The sequence below is a fragment of the Mus pahari genome, chromosome 4 (assembly GCF_900095145.1).
Source record: "Mus pahari chromosome 4, PAHARI_EIJ_v1.1, whole genome shotgun sequence".
Lineage (NCBI taxonomy): Eukaryota > Metazoa > Chordata > Mammalia > Rodentia > Muridae > Mus > Mus pahari.
The window spans coordinates 74591354-74604242 of record NC_034593.1 but is presented as its reverse complement, the minus strand read 5'-3'; the positions used below and the strand labels follow the sequence as shown (position 1 = coordinate 74604242).

The following is a 12889-nucleotide window of genomic DNA, read 5'->3' as shown; positions in this document are numbered from 1 at the left end:
CTGAGTTCAATTCCCAGCAACCACATGATGGCTCGCAACCATCTGTAATGGGATCTGATGCTCTCTTTTGGTGTATCGGAAGACAGCTACAATGTACTCATAACCATAAAATAAATAATAAAAAATGAGCTTTAAAGAATGAGTTGTTTTATGTGGTGTGAGGTAGGATGGGACTGCATATAGACCAGGCTGGCTTTGAAACGCCCTATGTAGCCAAAGATGACCTAGACCCTCTCATCCTACCACTACCTCCTGGACACTGGAATCGCACATGTGCACGTGTATATGGTGCTAGGAGCAAGCCTAAGGCTTTCTGCATGTTGGGCCTGGCTTGGCCAGCTGCTCTACATCCCTCCGCCTTTTGCTCATTGGAAAACGCATTGACTTTGTAGACGTGAGACGTAGAAGCTCTCTCTCCTAGAGAGCAGGACTTTTAGCCAAGGTCATGATTTGTACATAGTTTCTTCCACCCCATAGATTGTCTTCTTTTGACAGTATCCTTTGAAGTACAAAAGATACAGATTTTGATAAAATCCAGTTTATCCCCTTTTCACTTTTGGTTAGTTATAGTTTTAGTATCTCATTTAAAGAGTCTCCAAGATGATGACACTTTTGCAGTTTATCTTTGTTCCTGCCCAGTTTGACTTCAGTCTTGTGAGTGGTGTGAGGAATACTTCCATGCTCATTCTTTTGCATGATGTGCTCAGATGCCCATTCCATCTGCTGAAAGGCAGTGCTCCCATACCATGTGATCCTCCTGAAAGGCAGTGCTCCCACACCATGTGATCCTCCTGAAAGGCAGTGCTCCCACACCATGTGATCCTCCTGAAAGGCAGTGCTCCCACACCATGTGATCCTCCTGAAAGGTAGTGCTCCCACACCATGTGATCCTCCTGAAAGGCAGTGCACCCACACTGAGTGGTCTTCATGCCCTCTGTCATCATTTCTCCTCTCTGGGCTGTAGGTTTCCCCTTTGCTTTTGTCTGTACAGGGATTTGTGGCTTCATTCAAGTCAGACCCTGTGGGATGTAGGTCTCTCCAAAGTCAGTCAGTTTGTCCATTAGTCAGTTAGTACGTGGGCTGTGAATAATAAACTCTGCAGTACCCCGACTCTTTTGCTGAGTAGGTTTTGAAGTTTGTTGACCAAACTGGTCCTTTGTCAGAAAGCAGCGCTGATGTTCAGTTCAGACATCCGAAGGTGTTACTCAGAAGTCACGTATTTCACGGTCTCTTATCTCAGTTATGGTTAGGAAAAAAAATATCTTAAAATGTTTACCAGGGCTTATTATATACCTAAAAGTAAAATCCTACAAATTTTAAACTGAAGAAGTAATTATGGAATTCCTAAGACCATACCCCGTACTGCAATATTTCTACACTCAGGCTGTTTGCTTGTGTGTCCCTGTGCTCCTTGTGTTTGTGGGCCTGTTGTTGCCAGCTCTCCTTGTCAGAAGGAAAGTCTTCTCAGTACTGTCCTGGGAGCTTTGCCTCTGCTGACGTTGCTCACCTGGGGTGGAGGGCTGTGTGCAAGGGCATCATAATTCCTCCAAAGGGTTCTAGGTCTCCAGTGCTCAAGGCAGAGTTGTACGTTTTTCCTGGTATCAGGCTAGAAAGTGTGCCATGCACAGCTAAGGAGTAAGATGCCTAAACAGAGACAAGCGCATCATCCACTTTAAAAGTAATGTCTATTTCCACAGGAAGGGAGGGGGCTTCATTTTGTTTAAGGAGAGAGGTGGAGTTAAGAAAAGAAAGAAAAACTATTTTACGTGTAAATTAGACTAAGATGATGAGTGATTTAAAAATGTTTTTAGTGAAACGAGATTCATATAATGTGTGTGTGCGCGCACATGCACTTGCAAGTGTATGTGCACCTATGTCCCTAGGGGAGTGTGTCTCTATGTTAACGTGATCTTGTGTACAGGGAAGTGCAAGCTCCGTAGCCTTGTTATAACACAAGGCCATCCCTAGCTAGGGTCCTTGGAGCTCCTGACTCTTTCTTCTGAGCTAGCATCCTTCCCAGAGCACACCATCCCTCTCTACCCGCTCCTCCTCATGAGGTTTATCCTAGTCTAAGTGTGCTAGTTCCATATTCCAAGACCCAGTTCAAACATAAGCTCGTCTCAGCGTTCTCCTGGTCCCCGTCAGCCCTATGCTGCTCTCTATGGCATGGCACCAGGCCCACACCCTGTTGTGATATGTCCCCCTTGCTCTTCCGGGGGCTTACCTAGATCTATGGCATCGGGTCCATACCCTATTGTATTATGTCCCCCCTGCTCTTCAGGGCCCCATTGCCACCACTTCTAGAATGTCCATGTCAACTCGCTGTGTTGTACACTGAAGGCCCCAGAGTTTTAAATAGCTAGGTGAGCCAATGGGAATTTGAGCTGCTCCACAAATAGCACCTAAGCAGTCACCCCCTCCGAGTGAGTGCTCTACCTTTCACCACTGCCCGCCCGCCGACCTTCAGCAGACTAACCCGCAGCAGGTGCCATTGTTCTTAGTTTAGAAATTGTGGAACAGACTGAGTTCAAATGACTAGGTTGGAGGTCAAGATTAGAGCTAGGACTGCAAATGACACCTGAGTTGCTTTAGCAATGTCATAATGAGTTTCCTCTGTAATATTCATGATGCAGGAAAGAAAATGTCAGTAAGTTTTTTGGCAGCATTTTTATTATGGCAACAAAAATAGACAATTTAAAGCTCCACAGCGGAAAAAGGACTTGACCAATTGAACTGTTGTCAGCTTAGCCACATATTAGCGCTCCTTCCAGACTTGATTTAGAGGTCCACGTGGAAGTGTTTGACAAACACGTAAGCCCAAGGTTGACAAGTGCTCTTATGGTGTAGCTCTGGTGGCAGAGTATGTAAATACTATGTTAGCTTACAAGAAAGCAGGGACTGAGCGATGCAGAGGCCATGGAGCGGTCTCACCTATTGGCTTACTTCCTCCAGCACCACGTGCCCAGAGGTGCCAGTGTCCCAGTGAACTGAGCCCTCCCTTACTAGTTATTAACCAAACACAAACCTGGCAGACTTGCCTAGAGGCCAGTCCGATGGAGGCATTTCCTCCTTTGAAGTTTCCCTTTTCCATATGACCCGTGCTAGCTTGTGTCAAGTCGGCAAAAGTGAAGAATGACCCAGCACAGTTTATTTTAATTCATAATAATTAAAATATGGTTACATTATCACCCTCTTTCTTCTAACCCTTTCATGATCTCTTTCCAAATTTATGACCGACTTTTCTCTTGTTATGGTTATATACCCATAACTGTATACATACAACCTGCTGAGTCTCTTTACTGTTGCTCGCACGTATGTTTTCAGAGCTGACCTGCTATTGGGTAGCCAGTCAGCGGCCTCGTCCCTGGGGAAGACCAGTGCTCCCTTCTTCGGTGCTACTAATTGCCCGTGGCTCTTTGTCTAAGGGTTGCACCCCATGAAACTTGTTTTTCAAAAACACTTCCTTCAATACCTTCGTAGATCTAGGCTGCTCACACCTAGAGAATGTTTTATTGATTTATTTGGTCAAGGCAATTTTTGAAACATGTGTCGTCTCAGTATCCCCCAGTTGTGTAAAAGGCTGAAGGAACTTAAAGTTTTGGAGCCACTGTAAAATAAAAATTGTCTAGAATGAAATTATGGGAAAGCTAGAGAAATTACAATTAAAGGGAATCTGTGGCACACAGTTATACTGTGTGAACACACTTAATGCACGATGACACACTAATTTCTAAAAAGAGTATGTTTTCAAGTTACTCTGTGATTGCAAAAATTATGCTTTTTAACAAAACAAGGAAAACAAACCAGAGGAGTGAAAAGTAGAGGGTGGGGCTGAGGAAGGGTGGCTTTGATCATATGTGTGTTTGTGTGTTTGTGTGTAGATCAATGTGTGTGTGCGCATGAGAAAACATCTTACTGCATGTTGCTGACAAATGCAATTAATACATCATGGTTAAAGAAAAAAGTATTCCAAAGCACAGCCATCCTTGGCCGAGGTCACCATGACTGGGACTGTTGTCTTCTGTAGTTTTCTAATTGGCATGCGGATGAGGGATGACTCTCTGACCGTGACCATGTTGCTGTCCTGTGTGGCATGTTGGAGGATGCCTTTATCCCAGCACCCAGAAAACAGAACTCTGAGTTCTGGCCAGACCTACCTCAGAAATGGCGGGGGTGGGAGGGTAGACAACATTTCAGCCCTACAGAGCCTGACGTTAAGAGTTTGAGGCCAACTTGGGCTGCACAGTTAACCTCTTGTCTCAAACAATCAAACAAAAACAAAAGAAGAAAGTTGAACAAAGAATTAAAAATTAGAGAAATAAAAGGACATCTTATATTTATATGATGGAGGCATGTTCTCCTTTATCTGGGATGAGTTACTATCTCTCTGTCCTCAGGTTAGGACACCCGGGGCAGTGGAGGACATTTATAGCTGAAGGAGACTGACTCCCTCACCCTGGTACAGAGAAGGGGAAAGCTACAGGGTCTCCCTTGCAGGACTGGAACCTAGTCTGTCACAACTAGGAGCTCCTGTGCCTCATGGGAAGGCAGCTGGGCTGAGAAGACAGGCGAGCTGGGGAAGGGATTCTTGGAACACTCCTGGATTCATAGTCCTGGGCCAGTTGTCAAGCCTGGAGCTGGAGGAAGAGAGCAGCTCTGTGCTTCCTTCCACCTTCCTGGACCGCCCCCAAGCAGCCCCTCCTCGTGTCTTTTGTATTTATAAAATGCACTAGGTGTGCTGAAGTTGACACTGCCAAACTTGAACACTTGTTTCCTTCTCTGTCCTCACCCTAAGTCCTCAGCTATGGTTTCCAGGACAGCTCATGAGTTCCTCTGTAATGAGGTCACACTGCAGCATTAAGACACTCCTCTGAAGAATGGCTTGGCCTATGCAGTGATGTGTGGTGCTAGTGGGTAAAGAGAAGAACCCCCAAACCTGCACAGTGATTATGGTTCCAGGTGACCTAGGCACTCAACTTACCTTCCTGTGCGTCACTCTGTGAAGTGGCAATAGCTCTTCCTGGTAGAATAGGAATAGGTCAAGTGCCATAAATAGTTTAGAACCAGTTCCTACCACACCGCTAAAATCCATTCCTCATGACTTTAAAAACAGGTTTTGAATATAAACCTTCTATTAAGAAACTGAAGGAAAACTTTCAAATCAGATTCAGTCTTCTGGCAAGGCCTGGAAGTTGAAGGCTATAGACCCATATCAGTTGATCTTGGCCCATGAGTTCATAGACAAAGAATTTGAAGTCCTTTCTTACTTTGTCTTGGCCAGGGAGCTTCTCCAGGCCTGTGTGCAGCTGGGGAACCTTTGGTGTTTATGTCCAGGGCTCCCTCTCACTGTATTGTGTGTGGCTTTCCCAGGGTCTTTGTGCTGACAGATGTTTCAATGCTAAGGTTCTCTTGAACCACTCTTGCATCTCAAGTTATTATAAGATCCCCAGGAATATCAGAGCATCAACCTTACACGCACTGAAATTGGAAGACATGTTCCTCCCTGCTCTCTAGACACCTATTCTAAGCATAATTGTTCCCAGTGTCTTGCATGTGTTTAAGACAGTAGGAGGATGGAGACAGCACATTGGGTTCCTGGGTTGTTTCAAGCCCAAGACCTTTGCACATACTGCTTGCTGGGCAAGTATGCCTGTTGGTCAAGACTCCTAGGGTACTGTGGGGTTTAGAGTAGCCACCTATCAAGGAGCGGGTACCCGTGACACTGGTCCCTTCTTCAGAGCTTGGCAGTGCCCCGTAGGCAAAGCAGCTTGCTCCCGTAGGCATAGCAGGATTGCTCTACCATTTTGTGGATCTGTTTATTTCTTGTGTCTTGTTCATGATGCTCAACTGAATGATGTCCAGATTCTGCAGTCCCTAGGCTGAGATGTGGGGTGCACTAGCCTTCCATCACTTCTCACTGTTGACCCTGGAGGCTATTTCTTAAGGAAGGTTTCCCTTCTGTACTGCCTGCTTGCAGCAGGAGAGCTGCCCTCAGCAGATTTCCTGAGGGGTGCAAGAGCCCAGATGGGGGAGCCATCAGCCTTGTGCTCTGTTCCTTCTTGGAAGATTGGAGCAAACTCTTTACATTGCAAGGGAAGTGCTTTGCTTCCAGTGTTTTTGGCTTTGACCATACCCACTATGAGCAAGGCTGTCAATTCTTTTTCACTTAAAATAGCCAGTAAGTGTGTTTGCTGCATAAGCTGGAGGAACTGAGGCATCACAAATGGCTGTTACCCTCTGCTGTACCAAGATGAAGACAGGCAAATGGCTTGCTGGCAGCCGGCCTAACTCTAGATACAGTGTGTGACTGTCTCAGAGGAATGAGGTGGGGTGACAGGACAGGGCACCTGCTGTCTACCTCTGGTTCTCACACATGCGCTCCAGGTCTGCACACGCATGCCCTCCCCCAACTTTTAAACAAACTGAAAAGGAGAGGAAAGACTGACTTTGAGTGGTGTTTCCAGCCTGTGAACACTTAGTTCCCAGCATGTTGAGTCCGAGTCAAGGCAAGGCAGTGTATTGTGGTGAGCCAGCGTGGAAGGACAAAACAGAGCTGTTAACCTTGTGCTGGCCAGGAAGCAAAGACTGGAGAAAGAGCTAGCAGAGCCAGAAACCCCTTCAAGTGGGAAGGCCAAATTGTTTGCATAATGGAAGCCATTTGCCTTTGAGTAGACCTACCTCATTCCCCAAAGGTTACCTCACTCTAGATTGCTTGCATCTGTCCTTCAAGGTTTCTGGCAAGTATGCTGGGGGGGTGGGTGGCATGTGGCTATCATCTCCCCACCGTTGGGCTTTGAACTGATTGTTACAGTAGATGAAAAGAATTTAAAGTATTTTAGGAACAAAATGTTTTCCTTAGAAACTGAAGGAGTGAGGTAGAGGAGTTCCTCCTCACAGCCGCAGTGTGGGAGAGCCGCTTTCCACAAACATCTAAATTATTGTGGAATTAAACTGAGGAAGTGCGTTAATTGTGAGTGAATACATAGAAGTAAACTGCCCCTCTCCCCTCCTCTGTGCCCAGTAGTTTGCACATGTGTCTCACTCCATGTAACTCTCTCCTAAGGATGGAGGTAGGGTCTTAACAGTAATGCAGGGGATGACTGGGGTTTGGTTTTGAAATGATATGGATTAACCCTCTTTCTTTAGGACAAAACAAAAAACTAATTCCAAGCAGCTTTTCATTTGTTCACATGTTTTGTGAGTGTATCTGGAAATATAAGTAAGGATTTTTGTTTGTTTGTTTGTTTGTTTGTTTTTTCCTCTTCCTCCATGGGAGGACAGAAGGTAGTGATGAGGGTTGAAACAGAATTACTGTTTAATATCAGGGAGAAGCAACCCTGCTGCCCTTCCTGATGATTGAGCTGAGCTGTTGTCAAATATTGAATGATGGCCGTAGCATCTGAGAGTTGTACGCGAAGGGCAGGGCCCAGGATAGCTCTCATGTTGTTCCTGGCTATGGCCGTGCAGACTCAGTTGTTACAGCCTCGTATGTTTGGGCTGCCAGCTGGACTATCCCACGGCCTGTCCAGTACTTGTGTTCCTACTGATGGGCATGCTGACATAAAAGATTTAGCATCTGAAGCTGTGAAAAGTGTCTTAAGAGGAATAGGTTGTAAAGTTGGGGCTTTCCAGAACAACTTTCATTTGGAAACCTAGTTTCAAGTACTTTGTTCATGTGGTCTGGGTGATTGAGCTCTGATTCTGCAGATTCTCCTGGGGATTCTGTGTGCTGACTCTCATCTGGTGGCTGGTTGTTGTTGATACAAGTCATCAAGATGACTTAGGGCATTACCACTTTATTTTCTATTTTATCACACAGTCTCAGAACTTCACGCGTTGTTCTTGAATGTCTTAGCCAGTGGAAGGGGATGACTCTTCAGATCCCAGTTCCCTACTCTCCGTTTACCACAAACCACTGGGCTCTATACAAAAGTAGCTTAAAGTATTTCTGCTTTCTTGAGTGTTGTATCTTGAAATGGCTTTTAAAATCTTATGTCTGTGCTGGCAAACTTCTGGTCTTCTATGTACCTAGGAAGAAGAAGCTCTGTCTATTCTGGTTTACAAAAATAACTTCTCTCACTCGCTGGCTGGACTCAGGACCTTTGATAAGTCACTGACCCTCCAAGCTACATTTCCTCCATGTCTAAAAGCGACAATACTACCATTCTTTAAGTAAAGACTTAATATACGTTATACTCTAGGTTATTAAAGTAAAATGGCACAGAGGTTGTTTGGTTAGTTGGTTGATTTTCTCAACTGCTCAGGCACTCTGGGTTAGGAGGGGACAGACTTCCTGTTTTGCTTGCTCTTTTGGGTTCTTTCAGTGGAATTTGCAATATTGTCATTGTTGTTCCAAATGGTTTGTATTTTGGTAATAGTTTCTCTGTTAAAGTTAAGATTGCAATAATTTTGTTCTTTTGGGAAAGAGCTGTCAACTTTTTAATTTTCTTTTGACAAATCCACATAGTTCATGAGCAGTGTGGACATACTCCAGCTCCCCCTTGTGGGGTTCTGAAATACTATCTATCAGAAGGAAATTACAGTTTGAGTCTCCCTAAATCATAACATATAAAATCAATAGTACTCTAAAGACTGAAAAATCTTGAGCCCCAACAGGACACCACAAATGTGATAGTTCAATGTACACAAATGTTTTTCACTGGCAGAATTACTTTAAAAATAATGTATGACCAACCAAAGAAAACACATGGTGGGACCCATGGCTCCAGCTGCATATATAGCAGAGGATGGCCTAGTTGGTCAGCAATGAGAGGAGAGGCCCTTGGTCCTGTTAAGGTTCTGTGCCCCAGCATAGGCAAATGCCAGGGCCAGGAAGCGGGAGTGGGTAGGTAGGTAAGCAGGAGTGGGGAGGGAATAGGGACTTTTCAGAGGGGAAACCAGGAAAGGGGATAACATTTGAAATGTAAATAAAATATCTAATAAAAAATAATGTGTGAAATTATGTCCAGGCTATATGTATAAAGTGTATAAGACATAACTGAATTTTGTATTTAGACACAAGTCCCACCCTTGAAAGAGCTAAGGATACATAAGAGAGAATATTCCAAAGTTAAACATTTCCTTTTTTAAGCCCCTAGAATGCACACAAATCTTCCTTAATTTGGCAGATTATAAAATTCATCTATGCAAAAACTTACCAAGAATAACAGAACATCAGCTTGTAAATCATATGAGGTCACTGTGTTCTTAATTATGTTTAAATTGTCATTCTGAACTCTTAACATTATTTATCCATTCAGAGAAAAGTTAGAGGGAAGAAAACTATTTCAACCAAAAACCTAATTCCAAGCAGCTCTTCATTTGTGCACGTTTCCCCAGTTGTGTAGTGTCTGTGACTGCACTCTCTCTGTCAGTTTGCCAGCCATATATCAACTGCCTCCTTAGGCAGAGCATGGAGTTGAGCGCTTATGATCTACTGGAGAGGGTGGACCTGACCAAGTTGTTAAGGTGCAAATGAGGAACGTTAGAAAGAGTTAGGTAGCAGGTGTCCATGTGTAGTGATGCTGGCTGCTCAGGCATGGCTTCTGTGTAAGCTGAGGCAAATTAGATAACAAGTAGGGGATGGTGGTAGGCAGCTAGGAAGTGGGTTCACTATACAGGAACAGCAGTTTCAAAGATGCCAACTAGAGCAGTGTAGCCAGTGTGGACATGGGGGTAAAAATAGGCAAGAGGCTATGCTCTAACTTCAAGAAAGGACTTAACACTTAGGGAAACCCTTGAAGGATTTGAAGCAAGACACTACATCATGGAGTTTGGGTACATATAAACTCAACTTAAAAGGACAACTAGTTTGCTTGTTTGTGAGACAGTGTCATGATGTAGCCCAGGCTGGCCTTGAACTTGCAGTTCTCTTGCCTCCACCTCCACATGGTAGGTGCGGGCTATCATGGCTGGCTTGTGAACTCACCCTTTGTGGAGAGTGGAGTGGAAAGGGTACAGGGAGGAAGTTACCACACCGCAAGTTTCTCTCTCGATTACTGTGGCTAGTGTAGTTACTTATTTAGGCTCTGTACTCTGCCAGGCTGGCTCTCAGCATCAGTATGGTGCAGAGCAGACCAAGTGCAGAAAGTAAAGTGCCCAGCTGTGTTCCAGGAAAGCCTCATTCCCAGAAACAGGCAGAAGACTGGAGGTAGGCTGGGCACGGTTCGCCATCCTAGCACTGCATGTGTTAGGAGTGGTTTCGGGGGTCGGAGGAGGCCAGTGTAACTCGCTGTAATGGAGGCTCAGACGGTGAAGTGAAGTAGGTGTCTCAGGTGTGAATAATGCCAGGGCTGCTGGTGGTGCTAAGATGATGAGTGAGTTTAGGACCTCCATGTGCAGCAAGGTACCCAGCTTGTTGCACAGCTCCCTTGGGAGGAGGACGAAAGTGTAAGAAACATAGTACCCGGATCAACCATGACTGATGGTCGGGAGACAGAAGCAGGGAAACAGAGAGAAGCAGGCTGTTTGTTTTATGTCTTTGGTGCAGGGATTTGTTCATAGCTTTACTTTGAGAGGTTGTCTGGAGTTTGTATTGGGAGTATACTGAAGAGTGATTCTTCTCTCTCTGGCCCATATCTTGAATGAGAAACAGTCTGTGTTTCTACAATGCTACTGTGTGTAGCATGCCCAGCTTCAGGAGGGCGCACATAGAGGGCGAACAGACACTCCTTCACCAGCCAGATCACAACGGCCTTGAAGATCAGTGGGGCAGATGTAGCAAGCAGGCTGCCCTGGCAACCTCATAGCACTGTTCTGCTTTAGACCAAGTAGAATATTATTGCAGAGTACCTCATGTTGTTTTCCAGCACTCTTGCACGGAGGCCCACAGTGGCCTGTAACTCCAGTTTCAAAGAATCTATTGCCCTCTTCTGACCTTCTCAGACACTAGTACATACACACACATCTTTTTTAAAAAAGCAAAAAAAAGTAAATAGGTTATTAATGGGTAACCCCACTTTAAAATAAAAGTGTAGTTCTTTGTTTTAACCAAATACTAAACACAACCAAGGCAGTATACATGGGACATACATATACTTGCTTCCTGCCTTCCTAAGGATTTCCACTACTTCCTTGAGAGTGTAAGCCTTCTGACAGCAGGATGTATTCCCAGAACAGCATAGCACGCCCCAGTCAGCAGCTGCTTGGAACCCACTGCCTGAATGCCTGGCTCTTAGGGCTGGGTGGCGCTTGGGGCCTCCACCTAAGTTCCTTTCTTTCTGTCTTTTAGGCAGACACCACTAATACCAGCCTCCTGCGGGTGCAACTGGAATGCAGTTTACATAATAAAGTGTGTCAGCAATTAAAGGTATAACAGTATTTAGCAGATCTCAGTTTTCTTTCCTGCCACTTACATATCAAAATTAAAGCCGCAGTGTACTCTCATCCTAAATAGGCTCTTGCCTTGACTATTTTCTTTCTTTCTTTTTTTTTTTTTTTCAGCAATATGCAGTCATAGAGTTAAGATGATTTCTGTTTTGTTTTTGAGTTTTTCTTCTTTCCCCACACTTCCCATTTCAGAGTTGCTATCTGGGATCTGATGATGCGCTACACTTGGAGATGAACATCATTGTAGCAGTGGAAAACTCCTCCAAGCAACCTGAAGAGAACACTCAAGCCCTGTTAGATCACCTCTCTATTGTCTATGTAGCTACTGATGAGTCTGACGCCTCAGGTAAGGTGGGGCTTTACTGTTTCTGTTGTGGGACTAGCTCAGCTGAGTGTGCACTGAGTCCTGCCTCATCCAAAAAACTGAAGCCACAAACTTTCTTGCAGCATGGTCAGGTTTCCCTGAGTCATTATTTGGTTCTAACAGAGACTAAAGGCAGCCTCTGCTCGGGGTAGATTGCAGCAGGCACTGCTTCTCAGTCTGCAGCTGCCCTGCCTGCACCACTTCAGGGAGGCTAAGGAATCACAGCGAGTTTTCTGAGTCTCCTTGGGAATAATTTTTCTTGGCATTTTGCACAAATGAAATGGACTTGACTGCCTAAAATAAATGGTCACGAAGGGTTTGCAGCCCGAGTTGCAGAAGCTCAGCTGATTAGCTCATGCTGTTCCGTGTTCTTAGTAGCCGATCACTGGTTGTTTCTGGATGTTTGACAACTTGGAGGAGAATTCTTTGGAACTATGTATCCTACTTACTAGAAATAGCCTATTTGGGCAGTCCAGCTTTTGAAGAACACTTGCAGGAGATACATGCTGTCTGGTGTATGAGATGCAGACTGCAGTTTGCTGTTATGACAGCTGTGTTCACATGTGAGTGTATATTTATTACTCATTTCAAGAAAGATGAACACAGTATACAGGGAAGCATAGTTGCTCATCAGCAGTCAGCAGTGTCATGTGTGCAGGGCCCTCTCCTTCCTTCCCTGCTACCAGTCTCCTGCTGGGGACTGAACCTATGGCTTCCCACGTGCGTCACTGCACTCTACATGTTTAGTTGTTGAGCGAACATCATTTTCCTCCAGCATGTAGAACTGGATGTGGCCAGAACTCCCCTGCCCTCTGATTTATAGTTTGTTGGGTTTTTTAATGCCCAGTCTAAGAGGACCCCTGTCCCTGGGAAACACATTTAGATGATGGATAAAGCAGAGGCTGCCTTGCTCCAAGATGCTAGAGTTTCATTCTTAGCAACACATTCATCTAGAGTATGTTGCTTTAAGTAAGGAAACATAAGGCTATCCAGATGACTGGAGAAGATAGCTTTACTTAAAACTATCTAGTTGGTTACTGTCATTCAAAGAGAACATAGTATGTTAGTTTCTGTTCTGCATGCTCTTCAGCAGTGGAAACCTATGTGTTCAGGAGATGTGTATATGTATACACACACACACACACACACACACACACACACACACACACACACCTTCTTGAGACTCAAAGACCCATC

At 44.8% G+C, this 12889-nt stretch overlaps 1 protein-coding gene across 5 annotated transcripts in view; it reads left to right on the top strand.

Moving 5' to 3' along the window:
* Positions 1 to 12889, top strand: part of Tmem131l (transmembrane 131 like) — a 136459-nt gene that overhangs the window by 81176 nt on the left and 42394 nt on the right. For all 5 annotated transcript variants that reach the window (XM_029537465.1, XM_021195896.2, XM_029537463.1 and 2 more), the window contains exons 8-9: positions 11231 to 11308; positions 11521 to 11674. In XM_029537465.1, coding sequence (XP_029393325.1) covers positions 11231 to 11308; positions 11521 to 11674 — 232 coding nt within the window. The remainder of the gene's footprint in view (positions 1 to 11230; positions 11309 to 11520; positions 11675 to 12889) is intronic.